At 48.3% G+C, this 24,219-nt stretch overlaps 1 protein-coding gene across 1 annotated transcript in view; it reads right to left on the reverse strand.

The window, feature by feature from the left end:
• Positions 1–23,863, reverse strand: part of scarf1 (scavenger receptor class F, member 1) — an 84,053-nt gene extending 60,190 nt beyond the window's left edge. Inside the window, 4 exon segments of the mRNA XM_087977147.1 lie at positions 369–470; positions 3,692–3,753; positions 22,268–22,603; positions 23,480–23,863. Of these exon segments, the coding sequence (XP_087833273.1) occupies positions 369–470; positions 3,692–3,753; positions 22,268–22,374 (271 nt within the window). The 5' untranslated portion in view covers positions 22,375–22,603; positions 23,480–23,863.
• Between the last annotated feature and the right edge of the window lie 356 nt (positions 23,864–24,219).

Here is a 24,219-nt window from a genome sequence, read left to right on the forward strand (position 1 = left end):
CACACTCTGCGGCGGCCCCTCAAGGATGTTTCAAACGAAGCCTGAACCTGATCCTACTCAGGAGGCTAGACCCTGGTGAAAGGTAAAGGAAGAGAGAGGGAGTGGGAGAGAATTCCCAGAGTTCGGAGCTGAGGCAGCTGAAGGCATAGGCCGGTGTAAAGATGGGGAATGGTCTGGGATGGGGACTAAGAGAGCTCTGAGGGGTGTGTTAGAGGAGGTTACAGAGTTAGGGAGGGCTGAGAGGATGGAGGCAGTCAGGAGGGAGGGAGTGAGGAGGGAGCACTGCTGACACTGGTCACCCCCAGGCCGCAGAGTGTGGGGACAGACAGCACGGCTTTAATGGGCTGGGGGTCACAGTGTGTACTCACTGGTCATGCACTTGGCTCCGAAGAATCCGTGGGGACAGCGGCAGACTCCAGGTCGGACACAGATCTCTTCCGGGCTGCAGGAATGTGGCCCGTCGCAGATCGCTGCACACAGAGAAAGGTGAGAGCTCACTGAACACCTCAAACCCTCCCGCCTCACAGCCAATAGTACAGTCATCGCTGGAAATGCAGCAACCCACAACAGTACACAGCAAGATCCCATGAACAACACCATGAGGATGGCAGGGGTAGAGGGGGAGGGGGTGAGGGCAACCTGTCCTACCGGTGATGGCGGTGGGGGTAAATATGGGACCCACCCCACCCTCTGCTTCTAAAAATCTGAATCCATAGCATCTTTCAGATCTGCCCCATAATGCCTGACTCAGTGAGAGGCAGCACTATCTTGGAAGGATTTAGAAAAGATTTACAAGGATGTTGCCAGGGTTGGAGGCTCTGAGCTACAGGAGGCTGAACAGGCTGGGGCTGTTTTCCCTGGAGCGTTGGAGGCTGAGGGGTGACCTTATAGAGGTTTACAAAATGATGAGGGGCATGGATAGGGTAAATAGGCAAAGTCTTTTCCCTGGGATCGGGGAGTCCAGAACTAGAGGGGCATAGGTTTAGGGGGAGAGGGGAAAGATATAAAAGAGACCTAAGGGGCAACATTTTCACACAGAGGGTGGTACATGTACGGAATGAGCTGCCAGAGGATGTGGTGGAGGCTGGTACAATTGCAACATTTAAGAGGAATTTGGATGGGTATATGAATAGGAAGGGTTTGGAGGGATATGGGTCGGGTGCTGGCAGGTGGGACTAGATTGGGTTAGGATGTCTGGTCGGCATGGACGGGTTGGACCGAAGGGCCTGTTTCCATGCTGCACATCTCTATGACTCTATTACTCTACTCTATGAGGGGTCAGTAATGGCTGTCCATTTGTAAATAAATGAGCACTGAGGATGGGATAATGTTCTTGAGGAGTGATCTCATTCCCTGTTTGCAGGTGGGAATCTAGTGCCTCCACACAGTGATCCGGTGGATTCCAGAGAGTGTGAGATGTAAATGATTGAACCCAGCAGACTGTCCAAACCCATCACCAACCATTAGCTACCTGGGTAATCAAAGCACAAGACTGCAGATCAGGGAGGTGAGCAATCAAACACGAAAGTGTGCTGGAGAAACTCAGCAGTGCCTGTGGAGAGAGAAACAGAGTGAACGTTTTGAGTCCAGTATGATTCCTCTCAGGATTACAGGAATTTCCGAGACAGCCAATGCTCCCCAGTTAGCAGTCACCTCTACATTTTGAAATCCACACTCAGTGCTATGGCCCACTACAAGCATACACTGAACTCTCTCTCAAAGCTGTCCTGATCTTCCAATTCCATGTCATTTTTCATCTCCTTTCGAGGGTGAGGAAGCTTATAGAGGGATCTTGATCAACTGGACCAATGGGCTGAGGAGTGGCAGATGGAGTTTAATTTGGATAAATGCATGGTCTTGCATCTTAGTAAAACAAACCAGGACAGGACTCACACAGTCGATGGTGAGCCCCTGGGGAGTGTTATACAACAGCAAGAACGAAGGGTTCAGCACGGCTGCCTCACAACACCAGGGTCCCGGGTTCGATACCAGCCTCGGGCGACTGACTGCGTGGAGTTTGCACACTCTCCCCGTGTCTGCGTGGGTTTTCTCCAGGTGCTCCAGTTTCCTCCCACACTCCAAAGATGTGCAGGTCAGGTGAATTGGCCATGCTAAATTGTCCGTAGTGTTAGGTGCATTAGTCAGTGGGAAATGTAGGGTTTCTCTTCGGAGGGACTTGTTGGGCTGAAGGGCCTGGTTCCATACTGTAGGGAATCTAATCTAATCATCAAAAATTGCCTTACAGGTAGACAGGGTGAGAAAGAAGGCATTTGGAAAACATGCCCTCATGGCTCAGACCGTTGATTGTAGGGGTTGGGGTGTCATGTTGAGGTTGTACAGGATGTTGGTGAGACCACTTCTGATGTACAGTGTGCAGTTCTGGTCGCTCTGCTATAGGAAGGATATGATTAAACTGGGGAGGGGTCAGAAAAGATGTACCAGAATGTTGCCAGGACTGGAGGGTATGAGTTATAGGGAGAGGCTGGATCGGGTGGGATTTGTTTCACTGGAGCATCGGAGGGGTTGAGGAGTGACCTAATAGAGATTTATAAATCATGAGGGGTGTAGATAAGGTGAATAGTAAAGGGTGGGGGAGTTCAAAACTAGAGGGCATACGTTTGAGGTGAGGGGAAAGATATAAAAGGGACCTGAGGGACAACGTTTTCACACAGAGGGTGGTACGTGTATGGAATGAGCTGCCAGAGGAAGTGGTGGAGGCTGGTACAATTGCAACATTGGAAAGCATTTTGGACAGGTACACAGACAGGACAGGTTTAGAGGGATATGATTCAAATGCAGTCAGTTTAGTTTGGGAAACTTGGTCGGCAAGGACAAGTTGAACTGAAGGGTCTGTTTCCGTGCTGTGTGACTCTATGACTTTTAACAAGAAACATCTTCCCTTCCTTTCACATGTTCAGGAATATAAGCTCCATTAACTTCATGAACAGTCATTCTGAATCCAAAACATTCCCTCTGTTCCTGCCTGTGCACAGAGACAGACACAGCTTCTCCAGCACATCCTGGTTTTATATCACACATCCACCGCCCCCCCCGCCCCTCCTCCACGGCTGTGTGACCCATCTCGCCCAAGGACCGCAGCAGTTTCAGGAGCTAGCTCACCCTTACCATACCCAGGGGTATTAGGAGTGGGCAAGAAATGTTGGTGAAGCCAGTGACACCAGCTCCTGTGAGTGAATCAAATCACCCGAAACGAGGAGGGGAGTTACAAAGTTAAAACTCACATAACACCAGGTTATAGACCAAGTGTAGCTGTTGGTAATAATTGTCTTTTGTCATTCTATTGGAAACCTGAGCTATGTGCCCTGGTGGCATAAATTTTGACCACCATTAGTTGAGATGAATAATCAGTAACTTGGTTAAACGTAACCAGTAACCCATTCAGTGTTATCCCCACTCCCACCAATCATACCCAGTCAGCTGGCTGACCAATAAAACCTCTTCCATATTCCTGGCTCAACCAATCAGGTCACACCATTCTAAACAAAATTCTTACCCAACCAATCACGTTACTGGACTCTTTCCAGCATCAGACAACAGTGTCAGGTCAGTCCCTGACAGCAGAGAGGTCACAGCTCAGAGAGTGAATATGATCATCAGTTCCAGCCTCGAGAAAAGACACTGCTTTACTTTAACATTTCAATGTTTGCTGTGAGTTATAAAAGACACTTACCGATGGAGCACTCATTACCCTGCTGCCTCCAGCCTGGACAACAGCTCAGTGACAGAGGATCTCTATAACACAAGGAGAGAGTCAGGGAAACTGCTGTTAATGTTAGAGCATCTTGTGCAGCTTTAGGACATCTCCCAGAATCAGGCTCATCCCATACACACTGCACCCAATATACACTGCACCCCATACACACTGCACCCCATATATACTGCACCCCATACACACTGCACCCCATATACACTGCATCCCATACACAATGCACCCCATACACAATGCACCCCATACACACTGCACCCAGTACACACTGCACCCCATATACACTGCACCCCATACACACTGCACCCCATGTACACTGCACCCCATAGAGTCTGTACACCATATACACTGCAACCTATGTACACTGCACCCCATAGGGACTGTACCCTATATACACTGCACCCCATATACACTGCACCCAATGTACATTGCATACCATATACACTGCACTCCATATACACTGTATCCCATATACACTGAAACCCAATTAAACTGCATTCCATACAGACTGCATTCCAAATACACCGCATCTCAAATACACTGCATTCTAAATACACTGTATCCCACATACACTGCATCCCGTATTCACTGAATCCCTTATACACTGCATTCCATATACTCTCTACACCATATATACTGTATCCCATATACTGTACACTGCATTCCATATGCACTGTATCCAACATACACTGCATCCCATATACATTACATCCCATATACACTGCCTCCTGTATACTGTTCACTGCATTCCATATGCACTGTATCCCACATACACTGTATCCCAAATACACTGCACTCCATATACACTGCATTCCATATACACTGCATCCCATATACACTGCATTCCATATATGCTGCATCCAATATTCACTGTATCCCATTTATACCACACTACAAATACACTACACCCCATATACACTGCATTCCAAATACACTGCACCCCATATACCCTGCATCCCATACACATTGTACCCCATATACACAGCATTCCATATATGCTAAATCCTATATACACTGCAGTCCATTTATACTGCATTCCAAATACACTGCAACTCATATGCACTGTGTCCCAAGTATACTGCATTCCAAATACACTGCATTCCACGTACAAGAGGAGAGAGTGAGGACTGCAGCTGCTAGAGATCAGAGTCAAGAGTGTGGTGCTGGAAAAACACAGCAGGTCAGGCAGCATCTGAGGAGCAGGAGAATCGATGTTTCAGGTATAAACCCTTCATCAGGAATGAGGCTGAGTTGAGGGTGTGGGGAGATACATGGGAGGGGGTGGACTGCAATGAATGTAGCTGAGAGTGCATTAGATAGATAGAGGTGGGGGTAAAGGTGATAGGTCAGAGAGGAGGGTGGTGTGGACAGGTGGGAAAGACAATGGACAGGTCAAGAGGGCGGTGCTGAGTTGGAGGGTTGGAACAGGCGGCACAGTTGTTCAGTGGTTAGCACTGCTGCCTCACAGCGCCAAACACCCGGGATCAATTCCCGCCTCAGGCGACTGACTGTGTGGAGTTTGCACGTTCTCCCCGTGTCTGCGTGGGTTTCCTCCGGGTGCTCCGGTTTCCTCCCACAGTCCAAAGATGTGCAGGTCAGGTGAATTGGCCATGCTAAATTACCCGTAGTGATAAGTGCATCAGTCAGAGGGAGATAGATCTGGGTGGGTCACTTGTCGGAGGGTCAGTGTGGACTTGTTGGGCTGAAGGTCCTGTTTCCACGCCGTAGAGAATCTAATCTGGGATAAGGTAGGGAGATGGGAAATGAGGGAATTGGGGAAATGTACATTGATCCTGTGTGGTTGCAGGGTCCCAAGGTGGAAGAGGAGGCATCCTTCATCCAGGCGTGCGCTGGTTATGGTTTGGAGATGGAGGAGGCCCAGGACCTTTATGTCCTTGGGGGAGTTGAAGTGTTCGACCACAGGGCAGTGGGGTTGGTGGGTGCGGGTGTCCCAGAGATGCTCTCTGAAACGCTCTGCGAGTTGGCATCCTGTCTCCCCAATGTAGAGGAGATCGCGTCACATGCAACAGACACAGTAGATGGGATGTGTGGAAGTGCAGGAAAATCTCTGTCTGATGTGGAAGGCTCCTTTGGGGCCTTGGATGGAGGTGAGGGAGGAGGTGAGGGGACAGGTTTTGCAATTCCTGCGGTGGCAGGGGAAGGTGCTGGGAGGGAGGAGTGGGTTGGTTGCGGGGGTGGGGGCGTGGATCGGACAATGGAGTGATGCAAGGAATGGTCTCCGGAACACAGATAGGGGTGAGGTGGGAAATATATCCCTGGTGATGGGGTAGGTAGCAGTGGGAGCCCGTGCATTTGTAGTTGATGTCCGTGTTGAGTCGATCACTGGAGATGGAGATGGAGAGTTCCAGGAAGGGGAGGGAGGTGTCCACGATGGTCCAGGTGAACTTAAGATTGGGGTGGAAGGTGTTGGTGAAGTTGATAAACTGATCAACCTCCTCTTGGGAGCACGAGGTGGTGTCAATACAGTCACCGACGTAGCGGAGGAAAAGCTGGAGAAGTGTGCCAGTGTAGCTGCGGATGATGGACTGTTCCATGTACCCGATGAAGGGACAGGCATAACTGAGGCCCGTGCGGATGCCCATGGCTACCCCTTTGGTTTGGAGGAATAGGGATGATTGGAAGGAGATGCTGTTGAGGGGTAGGACCTGTTCCACCAGGTGGACGACGATGTCAGTGGAAGGGTATAGGTGGCGATGCTGGGAGAGAAAGAAACAGAGGGCTTGGAGGCCTTCATTGTGGCAGATGGATGTGTAGAGGGACTGGATGTCCAGGCTGACGGTGAGGCATTGGGGACCACGGAAACCAGTCTTGGAGGAGATGAAGGGCGTGGATGGAGTCCAGAACGAAGGTGGGGAGTATACTGCACCCCATATACACTGCACCCCATATACACTGCACCCAATACTCACTGCACCTCATATACACTGCACCCCATATACACTGCATCCCATACACACTGCACACCATACACACTGCACCCCATACACACTGCACGCCATACACACTGCACCCCATATACACTGCACCCCATACACACTGCACCCCATATACACTGCATTCCATACACACTGCACCTCATATACACTGCACCCCATTCACACTGCACCCCATACACACTGCACCCCATATACACTGCATCCCATACACACTGCACCTCATATACACTGCATCCCATATACACTGCACCCAATACTCACTGCACCCCATATACACTGCATCCCATACACACTGCACCCCATATACACTGCACCCCATATACACTGCACCCAATACTCACTGCACCTCATATACACTGCACCCCATATACACTGCATCCCATACACACTGCACACCATACACACTGCACCCCATACACACTGCACGCCATACACACTGCACCCCATATACACTGCACCCCATACACACTGCACCCCATATACACTGCATTCCATACACACTGCACCTCATATACACTGCACCCCATTCACACTGCACCCCATATACACTGCATCCCATACACACTGCACCTCATATACACTGCATCCCATATACACTGCACCCCATATACACTGCATCTCATATACACTGCACCCCATATACACTGCATCCCATACACACTGCACCCCATATACACTGCATTCCATACACACTGCACCTCATATACACTGCACCCCATTCACACTGCACCCCATACACACTGCACCCCATATACACTGCATCCCATACACACTGCACCTCATATACACTGCATCCCATATACACTGCACCCCATATACACTGCATCCCATATACTCAGCATCCCATATACACTGCATCCCATATACACTGCACCCCATACACACTCTACCCCATATACACGGCATCCCATATACACTGCATCCCATGAACACTGCACCCCATATACACTGCATCCCATATACTCAGCATCCCATATACACTGCATCCCATATACACTGCACCCCATACACACTCTACCCCATATACACGGCATCCCATATACACTGCATCCCATGAACACTGCACCCCATATACACTGCATCCCATATACTCAGCATCCCATATACACTGCATCCCATATACACTGCACCCCATACACACTCTACCCCATATACACGGCATCCCATATACACTGCATCCCATGAACACTGCACCCCATATACACTGCATCCCATATACTCAGCATCCCATATATACTGCATCCCATATACACTGCACCCCATACACACTGCACCCCATATACACTGCACCCCATATACACTGCACTCCATATACACTGCACCCAATATACACTGCACCCGATATACACTGCACCCCATATACACTGCATCCCATATACACTGCATCCCATACACACTGCACCCCATATACACTGCACCCCATAAACGCTGCACCCCATATACACTGCATTCCGTACACACTGCATCCCATAAACACTGCATTCTATATATACTGCATCCCATACACACTGCACCCCATATACACTGCACCCCATACACACTCTACCCCATATACACGGCATCCCATATACACTGCATCCCATGAACACTGCACCCCATATACACTGCATCCCATATACTCAGCATCCCATATACACTGCATCCCATATACACTGCACCCCATACACACTCTACCCCATATACACGGCATCCCATATACACTGCATCCCATGAACACTGCACCCCATATACACTGCATCCCATATACTCAGCATCCCATATATACTGCATCCCATATACACTGCACCCCATACACACTGCACCCCATATACACTGCACCCCATATACACTGCACTCCATATACACTGCACCCAATATACACTGCACCCGATATACACTGCACCCCATATACACTGCATCCCATATACACTGCATCCCATACACACTGCACCCCATATACACTGCACCCCATAAACGCTGCACCCCATATACACTGCATTCCGTACACACTGCATCCCATAAACACTGCATTCTATATATACTGCATCCCATACACACTGCACCCCATATACACTGCACCCCATACACACTCTACCCCATATACACGGCATCCCATATACACTGCATCCCATGAACACTGCACCCCATAAACACTGCACCCTATATACACTGCATTCCATGCACACTGCATCCCATATACACTGCATCCCATACACACTGCACCCCATATACACTGCATCCCATATACACTGTATCCCATACACACTGCACCCCATATACACTGCATCCCATATACACTGCATCCCATATACACTGTATCCCATACACACTGCACCTCATATACACTGCATCCCATATACACTGCACCCCATATACACTGCATCTCATATACACTGCACCCCATATACACTGCATCCCATACACACTGCGCCCCATATACACTGCATTCCATACACACTGCACCTCATATACACTGCACCCCATACACACTGCACCCCATATACACTGCATCCCATACACACTGCACCTCATATACACTGCATCCCATATACACTGCACCCCATATACACTGCATCCCATATACTCAGCATCCCATATACACTGCATCCCATATACACTGCACCCCATACACACTCTACCCCATATACACGGCATCCCATATACACTGCATCCCATGAACACTGCACCCCATATACACTGCATCCCATATACTCAGCATCCCATATACACTGCATCCCATATACACTGCACCCCATACACACTCTACCCCATATACACGGAATCCCATATACACTGCATCCCATGAACACTGCACCCCATATACACTGCATCCCATATACTCAGCATCCCATATACACTGCATCCCATATACACTGCACCCCATACACACTCTACCCCATATACACGGCATCCCATATACACTGCATCCCATGAACACTGCACCCCATATACACTGCATCCCATATACTCAGCATCCCATATACACTGCATCCCATATACACTGCACCCCATACACACTGCACCCCATATACACTGCACCCCATATACACTGCACTCCATATACACTGCACCCAATATACACTGCACCCGATATACACTGCACCCCATATACACTGCATCCCATATACACTGCATCCCATACACACTGCACCCCATATACACTGCACCCCATAAACGCTGCACCCCATATACACTGCATTCCGTACACACTGCATCCCATAAACACTGCATTCTATATATACTGCATCCCATACACACTGCACCCCATATACACTGCACCCCATACACACTCTACCCCATATACACTGCATCCCATATACACTGTATCCCATACACACTGCACCCCATATACACTGCATCCCATATACACTGCATCCCCCACACACTGCACCCCATATACACTGCATCCCATATACACTGCACCCCATATACACTGCATCCCATACACACTGCATCCCATACACACTGCATTCCATACACACTGCATCCCATACACACTGCACCCCATATACACTGCATCCCATATACACTACATCCCATACACACTGCACCCCATACGCACTGCATCCCATACACACTGCATCCCATACACACTGCACCCCATATACACTGCACCCCATATACACTGCATCCCATATACACTGCATCCCATATACACTGCACCCCATATGCACTGCATCCCATACACACTGCACCCCATAAACGCTGCACCCCATATACACGGCATTCCATACACACTGCACCCCATATACACTGCATCCTATATATACTGCATCCCATACACACTGCACCCCATATACACTGCACCCCATACACACTGCACCCCATATACACGGCATCCCATATACACTGCATCCCATATACACTGCATCCAATACACACTGCACCCCATATACACTGCACCCCATAAACGCTGCACCCCATATACACTGCACCCCATACACATTGCACCCCATACACGCTGCACCCCATACACACTGCATCCCATATACACTGTATCCCATACACATTGCACCCCATACACACTGCAGCCCATACACACTGCATCCCATATACCCTGCATCCCATATACACTGTATCCCATACACACTGCACCTCATATACACTGCATCCCATATACACTGCACCCCATATACACTGCATCTCATATACACTGCACCCCATATACACTGCATCCCATACACACTGCACCCCATATACACTGCATTCCATACACACTGCACCTCATATACACTGCACCCCATACACACTGCACCCCATATACACTGCATCCCATACACACTGCACCTCATATACACTGCATCCCATATACACTGCACCCCATATACACAGCATCCCATATACTCAGCATCCCATATACACTGCATCCCATATACACTGCACCCCATACACACTGCATCCCATATACACTGTATCCCATACACATTGCACCCCATACACACTGCAGCCCATACACACTGCATCCCATATACACTGCATCCCATATACACTGTATCCCATACACACTGCACCTCATATACACTGCATCCCATATACACTGCACCCCATATACACTGCATCTCATATACACTGCACCCCATATACACTGCATCCCATACACACTGCACCCCATATACACTGCATTCCATACACACTGCACCTCATATACACTGCACCCCATATACACTGCACCCCATACACATTGCACCCCATACACACTGCACCCCATACACACTGCATCCCATATACACTGTATCCCATACACATTGCACCCCATACACACTGCAGCCCATACACACTGCATCCCATATACACTCCATCCCATATACACTGTATCCCATACACACTGCACCTCATATACACTGCATCCCATATACACTGCACCCCATATACACTGCATCTCATATACACTGCACCCCATATACACTGCATCCCATACACACTGCGCCCCATATACACTGCATTCCATACACACTGCACCTCATATACACTGCACCCCATACACACTGCACCCCATATACACTGCATCCCATACACACTGCACCTCATATACATTGCATCCCATATACACTGCACCCCATATACACAGCATCCCATATACTCAGCATCCCATATACACTGCACCCCATATACACTGCACCCCATAAACGCTGCACCCCATATACACTGCATTCCATACACACTGCATCCCATAAACACTGCATCCTATATATACTGCATCCCATACACACTGCACCCCATATACACTGCACCCCATACACTCTCTACCCCATATACACGGCATCCCATATACACTGCATCCCATGAACACTGCACCCCATAAACACTGCACCCCATATACACTGCATTCCATGCACACTGCATCCCATATACACTGCATCCCATACACACTGCATCCCATAGACACTACATCCCATACACACTGCACCCCATATACACTGCATCCCATATACACTGTATCCCATACACACTGCACCCCATATACACTGCATCCCATATACACTGCATCCCCCACACACTGCACCCCATATACACTGCATCCCATATACACTGCATCCCATACTCACTGCACCCCATATACACTGCATCCCATATACACTGCATCCCCCACACACTGCACCCCATATACACTGCATCCCATATACACTGCATCCCATACACACTGCACCTCATACACACTGCACCCCATATACACTGCACCCCATATACACTGCATCCCATATACACTACATCCCATACACACTGCACCCCATTCACACTGCACCCCATACACACTGCATCCCATACACACTGCATCCCATACACACTGCACCCCATATACACTGCACCCCACATACACTGCATCCCATATACACTGCATCCCATATACACTGCACCCCATGTACACTGCATCCCATACACACTGCACCCCATAAACGCTGCACCCCATATACACTGCATTCCATACACACTGCACCCCATATACACTGCATCCTATATATACTGCATCCCATACACACTGCACCCCATATACACTGCACCCCATACACACTGCACCCCATAAACACGGCATCCCATATACACTTCATCCCATATACACTGCATCCCATACACACTGCACCCCATATACACTGCACCCCATAAACGCTGCACCCCATATACACTGCACCCCATATACACTGCACCCCATAAACGCTGCACCCCATACACATTGCACCCCATACAGACTGCATCCCATATACACTGCATCCCATATACACTGTATCCCATACACACTGCACCCCATATACACTGCATCCCATATACACCGCATCCCCCACACACTGCACCCCATATACACTGCATCCCATATACACTGCACCCCATACGCACTGCTACCTATACACACTGCACCCCATACGCACTGCATCCCACACACACTGCATCCCATACACACTGCACCCCATATACACTGCACCCCATATACACTGCATCCCATATACACTACATCCCATACACACTGCACCCCATACGCACTGCATCCTATACACACTGCATCCCATACACATTGCACCCCGTATACACTGCACCCCGTATACACTGCACCCCATATACACTGCATCCCATATACACTGCATCCCATACACACTGCACCCCCACACACTGCACCCCATACGCACTGCATCCCATACACACTCATCTGATACTCACTGTACCCCATATACACTGCATCCCATATACTCTGCATCCCATACACACTGCATCCCATACACATTGCGCCCCATATACACTGCACCCCATATACACTGCATCCCATTCACACAGCACCCAATATACACTGCACCCAATAGACACTGCATCCCATACACACTGCACCCCATAAACATCGATATGCACTGCATCCCAAAAACACTGCATCCCGTATATATTGCATCCTATATACACTGCATTGTATATACACTGCAATCCATATACACTACATTCCATATAGACTGCATTCCATATACACTGCATTCCATATGCACTGTATCCCATATACACTGTATCCCATATCTGTCGCATTCCATATACACTGCATCCCATATACACCGCACCTCATACACACTGCATCCCATATACACTGCACCCCATATTCACTGCATTCCATAAACACTGCACCCCATATACACTGCACCCTATATACACTGTATCCAATGTACACTGCATTCCAAATACATTGCATTTGAGATAGACTGCCTTTCATATACAAGTTGTTCTGCGATATTGTGACAGCTGTGTTCCTCTATAACCTCACCCTGTAGACAATTGCGCTGTAGAATTTCCTGACAGAAAGCTGCTATACTCGTTCAGTGGAAAGTTCACATTGTCGCAACAATGTCCCCAATTTGCCAATCACATTATAGCCAATTGGTGTTGACGAAACCCGTGATATACCAGAATGATCTGTATGCTGGATTCCGTATACATCGCAAGTCATATACACTGCATTCCATGTACACTATATTCCAGTTATGTTGTAATTCAAATATACTGGATTCCATATACACTGAATTCAGTTCCGTGGCCTGGAATTCGAGGAGATAGCTGTTGCCCAAAAGATGGATAGACCCCAATAAAGAAAAGCCCATGTGATCGGGATGTTTGTGTAATGAGAGCTATTGAAACTGTGCGAGCAGAGATGACAGCACTGAGGAGATATGTCTCATCTCAGGCAGAAGTGAATCTGAAATTGTTTACTGCAGACGGTAGGAGAGGCTGTATTTTTAATCAGGGAGGGAATCAAGGATAATGGGGAAAAAGCAGTAAAGTGGAGTTGAGAATGACCAGAACCACCATGATCTCATTGCGTGGTGGAGCAGACTGGATGGGCTGAATGGCCAATTCCTAGTCCCATGTTTTATCATCAGTTTCCCAGGATCTGGCCCTTACAATACTCATTTTGGCCACCAGCTGGCCCCACCTAAATCAATGGTGTCCCTGATGGTATTGGGTTAGATCTAATATAGCTATCCAATCCCTTCGTCCATGTGGTCCATATGATAACCATATCCCATTGTATCACTGGATGGAAGATGAGTTCATGTTCCCATGGCCTACAGGGGGAGCTGCAGGCTGCTCCTCATTCTCTGTGTTGGCCTCAGGATCACACTGGGTGGTGCATTAAACTCACATGTTTAACCAATCAAGTTTCAGAAATAGACCATTTGGTCCATCCCTAACTCCAGGGCACTTGCCCTCCCCAACCTCTTCATCCCATCTCCCTGAACATTCCCATCCCCCTCCCCATCTTCCTCCATCTCCTCAGCCCATCTCTCTCCATCCTCAACCCCTCCACATCTCCTTCCCCCCTCCATCTCCCCCTCCACCACCATCCCTCTCCCATTCTCCACCCCAAATACAGTGGGTGGCATGGTGGCACAGTGGTTAGCACTGCTGCCTCACAGCGCCAGAGACCCGGGTTCAATTCCCGCCTCAGGCGTGACTGACTGTGTGGAGTTTGCACATTCTCCCCATGTCTGCGTGGGTTTCCTCCGGGTGCTCCGGTTTCCTCCCACAGTCCAAAGATGTGCAGGTCAGGTGAATTGGCCATGCTAAATTGTCCCTAGTGTTAGGTAAGGAGTAAATGTAGGGGAATAGGTGGATTGCGCTTCGGCGGGTCGGTGTGGACTGCGCTTCGGCGGGTCGGTGTGGACTTGTTGGGCCAAAGGGCCTGTTTCCACACTGTAAGTAATCTAATCTAATCTACCCACTTCCTCCATCTCCCTATCCCCATTTCTCTCCATCTCCCTGTCCCCTTTCATCACCCATCCCCTACCCCTCCCCATCTTCCTGCATCTCTCCATTCCCCTTCCCAAACCCCTTCACTCCTCTCCATCCCCCTCCACTTCCCACTCCATCCCTACCTGTTCCCCATCCATCTCCATCTCCTTTCGTATCCCCTTCCACCTCCCTTCCCATTCCCCGTCCATATCCCTTCCTACCCCCTCCTATTTTCCCTTCTCCCTCTCTGGCCTTCACCTCAAACCCTGTCCCTCTCCACCCCACGTGCCTCTCTGCTCACCCACTATCCCTGTCTGCTCACCACACCCTCCAGATCTAACAAATACCATTCCTAAAGGCCATATGCTGGGCACCTATAGGATGAGTTTACTGTAATTGCTGGGTCTCTTACTGAAATATTCATATCATTGATAGTCACAGGTGAGGTGCTGGAAGACTGGAAGTTGACTATCATGGTGCCACTGTCTAATAAAGGTGGTAAGGACAAGCCAGGGATCTATACCCCAGTGAGCCTGACGTCAGTGGTGGGCAGGTTGTTGGAGGGAATCCTGAGGGACAGGATGTACATGTATTTGGAAAGGCAAGGACTGATTAGGGATAGTCAGCATGGCTTTATGAGTGGGAAATCATGTCTCACAAACTTGATTGAGTTTTTTAAAGAAGTAACAAAGAGGATTGATGATGGCAGTGTGGTAGATGTGATCTATATGGACTTCAGTAAGGTGTTCGACAAGGTTCCTCATGGGAGACTGATTAGCAAGGTTAGATCTCGTGGAATACAGGGAGAACTCGCCATTTGGATACAGAACTGGCTCAAAGGTAGAAGACAGAGGGTGGTGGTGGAGGGATGTTTTTCAGACTGGAGGCCTGTGACAGTGGAGTGCCACATGGATCGGTGCTGGATCCACTACTTTTAATCATTTACATAAATGATTTGGATGTGAGCATAAGTGGTATAGTCAGTGAGTTTTCTGATGACACCAAAATTGGAGGTGTAGTGGACAGCGAAGAAGGTTACCTCAGATTACAACAGGATCTGGACCAGATGGACTGAGAAGTGGCAGATGGAGTTTAATTCAGATAAATGCGAGGCACTGTATTTTGGGAAAGCAAATCTTAGCAGGACTTATACACTCAATGGTAAGGTCCTAGGGAGTGTTGCTGAACAAAGAGACCTTGGAGTGCAGGTTCATAGCTCCTTGAAAGTGGAGTCGCAGGTAGATAGGATAGTGAAGAAGGCCTCTGGTATGCTTTCCTTTATTGGTCAGAGTATTGAGTACAGGAGTTGGTAGGGTCATGTTGCGGCTGTACAGGACATTGGTTAGGCCACTGTTGGAATATTGCGTGCAATTCTGGTCTCCTTCCTGTCGGAAAGATGTTGTGAAACTTGAAAGGGTTCAGAAAAGATTTACAAGGACAATAGACAATAGACAATAGGTGCAGGAGGAGGCCATTCAGCCCTTCGAGTCTGCACCGCCATTCAATATGATCATGGCTGATCATCCTTTTTTTTAAATAGATATTTTTATTAGAAATTTAACATTTTTACAAGTTTACAAAAATAAACAAAACTCTCAGATATAAACATTGATATACAATTAGCTCAAATATACAATAGCCAAAATTTGACAAAAAATAAAAACAAAACAACAAAATAAAACCAAAAAGAAAAAAAAAACAAACAAACAAAACTCAACTGGCTGATCATCCTTAATCAGTATCCTGTTCCTGCCTTATCTCCATAACCCTTGATTCCACTATCTTCGAGAGCTCTATCCAACTCTTTCTTAAATGAATCCAGAGACTGGGCCTCCACTGCCCTCTGGGGCAGAGCATTCCACACAGCCCCACTCTGAGTGAAGAAGTTTCTCCTCATCTCTGTCCTAAATGGTCTACCCCGTATTTTTAAGCTATGTCCTCTGGTTCGGCACTCACCGATCAGCGGAAACATGTTTCCTGCTGCCAGAGTGTCCAATCCTTTAATAATCTTATACGTCTCAATCAGATCCCCTCTCAGTCTTCGAAACTCAAGGGTATACAAGCCCAGTCGCTTCAGTCTTTCAGTGTAAGGTAATCCCGCCATTCCAGGAATTGACCTCGTGAACCTACGCTGCACTCCCTCAATAGCCAGAATGTCTTTCCTCAAATTTGGAGACCAGAACTGCACACAGTACTCCAGGTGTGGTCTCACCAGGGCCCTGTACAGTTGCAGAAACACCTCTTTGCTTCTATACTCAATCCCTCTTGTTATGAAGGCCAGCATGCCATTAGCCTTCTTCACTACCTGCTCCACCTGCATGCTTACCTTCATTGACTGGTGTACAAGAACACCCAGATCTCTCTGTACTGCCCCTTTACCTAAATTGATTCAATTGAGGTAGTAATCTGCCTTCCTGTTCTTGCCACCAAAGTGGATAACCATACATTTATCCACATTAAACTGCATCTGCCATGCATCTGCCCACTCACCTAACTTGTCCAGGTCACCCTGTAATCTCCTAACATCCTCATCACATTTCACCCTGCCACCCAGCTTTGTATCATAAGCAATTTTGCTAATGTTACTATTAATACCATTTTCTATATCATTAATATATATTGTAAAAAGCTGCGGTCCCAGCACTGATCCCTGCGGTACCCCACTGGTCACTGCCTGCCATTCCGAAATGGAGCTGTTTATCACTACCCCTTGTTTCCTATCAGCCAACCAACTTTCAATCCAATCTAGTACTTTGCCCCCAATACCATGCGCCCTGATTTTACTCACTAGGATGTTGCCAGGGTTAGAGGATCTGAGCTACAGGGAGAGGCTGAACAGGCTGGGGCTGTTTTCCCTGGACCGTCAGAGGCTGAGGGGTGACCTTATAGAGGTTTACAAAATTGTGAGGGGCATTGATAGGGTAAATAGACAAAGTCTTTTCCCTGGGGTCGGGGAGTCCAGAACTAGAGGGGCATAGGTTTAAGGTGAGAGGGGAAAGATATAAAAGAGACCTAAGGGGCAACTTTTTCACGCAGAGGGTGGTACGTGTATGGAATGAGCTGCCAGAGGATGTGGTGGAGGCTGGTACAATTATAACATTTAGGAGGCATTTGGATGGGTATATGAATAGGAAGGTTTTGGAGGGATATGGGCCGGGTGCTGGGAGGTGGGACTAGATTGGGTTGGGATATCTGGTAGGCATGGACGGGTTGAACCGAAGGGTCTGTTTCTGTGCTGTACACGTCTGTGACTCCATGACTGTATAAGTTGCTATAGTTATACAGTTGTATTGTACATCTCTAGGCTGGGGGTTCAATTTTTATAGGATGTGGTTAGATTCTTTAGAGTGAGATTAGTTTCTATAGGGTGGGGTTGGAATTTCTATAGGGTGGGATGGGGTGGATATCTATAGGTTAGTGTGGGGTGGATATCTATACAGTGGGGTGGGGTGGATATCTATAGGGTGGGGTGGACACATATGTTGAATGCAAACAGATTGGAGATTTATCGGTTCTGTGTGAGTGGAGCAATTACACACACAATCTGATTCACGGTAAATGTTAGCAAATTGAATAGAAACAGGATAATAGGCTTTTTTATTCAGTCACAGGAATGCTTTTTTGAAAAAGTGATGAAGAGGGTTGATGAAGGCAGGGTGATGGACATTGTCTATATGGACTTCCGCAAAGCATTGAAAGGTCCCACAGAGAAGACTGGTTAGCAAGGTTAGATCACATCGGATCCCAGGGGAACTAGCCAATCGGATACAAAATTGGCCTGAAGGTAGAAGACAGAGGGTGGTGGTGGAGGGTTGTTTTTCAGACTGGAGGCCTGTGACCAGTGGAGTGCCACAAGGATCGGTGCTGGGTCCACTGCCTTTTGTCATTATTATCATGGAGAGGTGATGGCCTAGTGGAATTATCACTGGACTGTTATTCTAGAGACCCAGATAATGTTCTGGGGACCTGGGTTCAAATCCCACCACAGCAAATATGGAGTTTGAGTTCAATAAACGTATGGAATTAAGAGCTGAAAATGTGTTGCTGGAAAAGCGCAGCAGGTCAGGCAGCATCAAAGGAGCAGGAGAATCGACGTTTCGGCATAAGCCCTTCTTCAGGAATCCAGAAGAAGGGCTTATGCCCGAAACGTCGATTCTCCTGTTCCCTGGATGCTGCCTGACCTGCTGCGCTTTTCCAGCAACACATTTTCAGCTCTGATCTCCAGCATCTGCAGCCCTCACTTTCTCTGTATGGAATTAAGAGTCTAATGATGACCACAAATCTGTTGTTGATTGTTGGAAAAATCCACCTGGGTCTCTAATGCCCTGTAGAGAAGGAATCTGCCATCCTTACCTGGTCTGGCCTACATGTGACTCCAGACCCACAGCAATGTGGTTGACCCCTAATTGCCCTCTGGGCAATATGTATTGGGCTGAGCCAGTGCTGCTCACCTCCCATGAATGAATGGAAAAAAAATGTTTTGGATGTGAACATAATAAGATGATACAAAAATTGGAGGATTAGTGGACAGCGAAGGAGGTTACCTCAGATTACAACAGGATCTTGATCAGATGGGCCAATGGGCTGAGGAGTGACAGATGGAGTTTAGTTTAGATAAATATGAGGTGCTGTAAATCTTAGCACCTTAATGGTAGAATCCTGGGGAGTGCAGTGAGCAAAAAGACCTTGGAGTGCAGGTTCATAGCTCCTTGAAAGTGAAGTCGCAGGTAAATAGGATAGTGAAGGCAGCGTTTGGCACGAGTTGTTCCAAAGGATCTGTTTCCATGCTGTATGATTCTACGTGGGCATCACTGGCTGGGCCCAGCATTTATTGCCCATCCCTAATTGCCCAGGAGGTCAGTTAAGAGTCAACCACATTGCTGTAGGTCTGGAGTCACATGTAGGCCAGACCAGGTAAGGATGGCACAAATTCACCTGCACCTCCACACACATCATTTACTGCATCCGCTGCACCCGATGTGGCCTCCTCTATATTGGGGAGACAGGCCGCCTACTTGCGGAACGTTTCAGGGAACACCTCTGGGACACCCGGACCAACCAACCCAACCGCCCCGTGGCTCAACACTTCAACTCCCCCTCCCACTCCACCAAGGACATGCAGGTCCTTGGACTCCTCCATCGCCAGACCATGGCAACATGACGGTTGGAGGAAGAGTGTCTCATCTTCTGCCTAGGAACCCTCCAATCACAAGGGATGAACTCAGATTTCTCCAGTTTCCTCATTTCCCCTCCCCCCACCTTGTCTCAGTCCCAACCCTTGAACTCAGCACCACCTTCCTAACCTGCAATCTTCTTCCTGACCTCTCCGCCCCCACCCCCACTCCGGCCTATCACCCTCACCTTAACCTCCTTCCACCTATTGCATTCCCAACGCCCCTCCTCCAAGTCCCTCCTCCCTACCTTTTATCTTAGCCTGCTGGACATACTTTCCTCATTCCTGAAGAAGGGCTCATGCCCGAAACGTCGATTCTCCTGTTCCCTGGATGCTGCCTGACCTGCTGCACTTTTCCAGCAACACATTTTCAGCTAAGGATGGCAGACTCCTTCCCAAAAGGACAATAATGAGCCAGGTGGGGTTTTCTGACAATCAACAATGGATTCATGGTCACCATGAGACTCTTCATTCCAAATGTTTATTAAATTCCAATTCCACCATCTGCCATTGTGGGATTTGAGCCCAGCTCTCCAGAAAATGACCTAGGTTTCTGGATCAATAGTCTAATCGTGATAGCAGTTTTTAAAGTTTTTTCATAATTCACCTCTCCCACTTCTGCTCTCTCAGTGCCTCAGTTTTGCCCAGTTAGCCATCAGTTTTAACAGAGGCAGATAGAGAGAGAGACAGAACATGTCTGCCTTTAGATTACACCTTCAACACAAAACACTCCTGTTCTGCGTGGGTCACAAACACAACTCCCTCAGGAACTGAGGACAACAAACCACCCCAGACAACCCGACAAAGGCAGCTCACGGCCTATGGCTGGAGAAATGGCAGAGAGAGCCAGGCTCTCTCCCTCAGGGATGGGCTGATGTAAAGGCAGAGTAAGAAACAGGAAAACGAAAGGACAGGCATGGTGTGGGACAGACACTGAGAGACAGGCAGACTGGGGTACTGGCACACTGAGAGACAAGCATGGTGTGGGGCAGACATACTGAGAGACAGGCAGACTGGGGTACAGGCACACAGAGAGACAGGCATGGTGTTGGACAGACACTGAAAGACAGGCAGACTGGGGTACAGGCACACTGAGAGACAAGCATGGTGTGGGGCAGACATACTGAGAGACAGGCAGACTGGGGTACAGGCACACAGAGAGACAGGCATGGTGTTGGACAGACACTGAGAGACAGGCAGACTGGGGTACAGGCACACAGAGAGACAGGCATGGTGTTGGACAGAACACTGAGAGACAGGCAGACTGGGGTACAGGCACACTGAGAGACAGGCATGGTGTGGGACAGACACTGAGAGACAGGCAGACTGGGGTACAGGCACACTGAGAGACAGGCATGGTGTGGGACAGACACTGAGAGACAGGCAGACTGGGGTACAGGCACACTGAGAGACAGGCATGGTGTTGGACAGACACTGAGAGACAGGCAGACTGGGGTACAGGCACACTGAGAGACAGCACGGTGTGGGACAGACACAAAGAGAGACTGAATAAGAGAAGCAGAGACATAGAGAGACAAAGAGAGGCACAGTGGGTCAAAGAGACAAACAGATCAAGTCCATTCATGATAAAGAGATAAAAGCAGAGATACTGATGGTAAATCAAGATGCATAAAGAGAATAGACTGAAGAGTTTCTGGGAATCACAGTATGTTGAGAGAGGAGGGTGCAGTTATGGCAAGAAATCGAACAACACAAACAGAGTGAAGTGATTACCTTGCTGATGAACAAACATTCGTTCCATTCGGGTGAAGTTGCTGACTGTGAGAGGTCCAGACCAGAGCGTATAGACTAACCAGGATGAATAGGGGTCCCATAGCCATTCCCAGGGGGAGTTGCTGTTCAGTCCTGGGGATCTGTACCACTCTCTGGGCTCACTTGTGTAATCTCTGAGTCAGGTTACTGATCAGCACAGCACTCTCTATGTTGCCCACACCCTGAGCTCAGTCTGCGGTTTCCTCATAGGGAAATGTATTCCTTCCTGCGGAAACGAGGGGTGGGTTTGACGAGTTCCTTGTATTCAAGAGCCAACAGCTGAGGAGAAACAAAATCCTGGGATAGGGAAGACCAGCTATTAGTGTCAGTAACAGGGCAAAAAGCTGCATTATAAAATGGGAATCAAAGGTGATGAGATTGATGAGATTGTCTACATTAATATCATCGAATTAGATAGTACTGGATGACCCCATTCAGCCCATCACTCATCTCCTAGCTCTTTGTAAGAGCGACCTCACTATTCTCCCTCTCCCCTCCGGCTCCGTTTCTGTCATACAGATTTCTCGAACTCTGTTTTGAAACTGCCTTCACACTGAGAGACAGGCACAGTGTGGGGCAGACACACTGAGAGACAGGCACGGTGTGGGGCAGACACTGAGAGACAGGCACAGTGTGGAGCAGACACACTGAGAGACAGGCACGGTGTGGGGCAGACACTGAGAGACAGGCAGACTGGGGTACAGGCACACTGAGAGACAGGCACAGTGTGGAGCAGACACACTGAGAGACAGGCACGGTGTGGGGCAGACACTGAGAGACAGGCAGACTGGGGTACAGGCACTACCCAGATAACAACAACTCATCTCAATCCCCACCTCCTCCCTGTCTCTTTGGCTGAATCTTTCCAATTAAAATCCCTCTGGTTCTCAGCAACTGTATGTGGTCATGAATCTTTAAGGGGACAGGTCTCAGTAAATCTGTGGTCGACTACCTGGGCGGCAGTAATATCGTCCCCCGGGACTAGTAACCCAGAATCCCAGGCCGATAACCTCAGGACCTGGGTTCAAATTCCACAGATGGTGGAATTGGAATTCTGACAAAAAACCCGGAATTAACGACCTAATGATGTCAACCATGAATCCATAACTGATTGTCGAGAAAAATTCATCTGGTTCATTAATGTCCTTCAGGGAAGGAATCTGCCATCCTTACCTGGTCTGGCCGACATGTGACTCAGAGCCACAGCAATGTGGTTGACTCTTAACTGCCCTCTGGGTAATTAGGGATGTGTATAAATGCAGGCCCGGCCAGAGAATCCCACATCCCGTGAATGAATAAAAGGAAACTTGCGAGTCAGTCTGAATACTTAGAGTGTAGGTTTGCTCACTGATCTGTAGGTTTGATATCCAGACGTTTCATTACCTGGCTAGGTATCATCATCAGTGGCAACCTCCAAGTGAAGTGAAGCTGTTGTCTCCTGCTTTCTATTTATATCTTTCTCTTGGATGGGGTTCCTGGGGTTTGTGGTGATGTCATTTCCTGTTCGTTTTCGGAGGGGTTGATAGATGGTATCTAGATCTATGTGTTTGTTTATGGTGTTGTGGTTGGAGTGCCAGGCCTCTAGGAATTCTCTGGCATGTCTTTGCTTAGCCTGTCCTAGGATAGATGTGTTGTCCCAGTCGAAATGGTGGTTTTTTTTCCCTCCGTGTGTAGGGCTATGAGGGAGAGAGGGTCGTGTCTTTTTGTGGCTAGCTGGTGTTCGTGTATCCTGGTGGCTAACTTTCTTCCTGTTTGTCCTACGTTGTGTTTGTGGCAGTCCTTGCATGGAATTTTGTAGATGACGTTGGTTTTGTCCATGGGATGTACTGGGTCTCTTAAGTTTGTTAGTTTTTGTTTGAGAGTGTTGGTGGGTTTGTGTGCTACTAGGATTCCGAGGGGTCTTAGTAGTCTGG

This window comes from Chiloscyllium plagiosum, unplaced genomic scaffold (assembly GCF_037043375.1).
Source record: "Chiloscyllium plagiosum isolate Xiang-an unplaced genomic scaffold, Cpla_swu_hap1 HiC_scaffold_31, whole genome shotgun sequence".
Lineage (NCBI taxonomy): Eukaryota > Metazoa > Chordata > Chondrichthyes > Orectolobiformes > Hemiscylliidae > Chiloscyllium > Chiloscyllium plagiosum.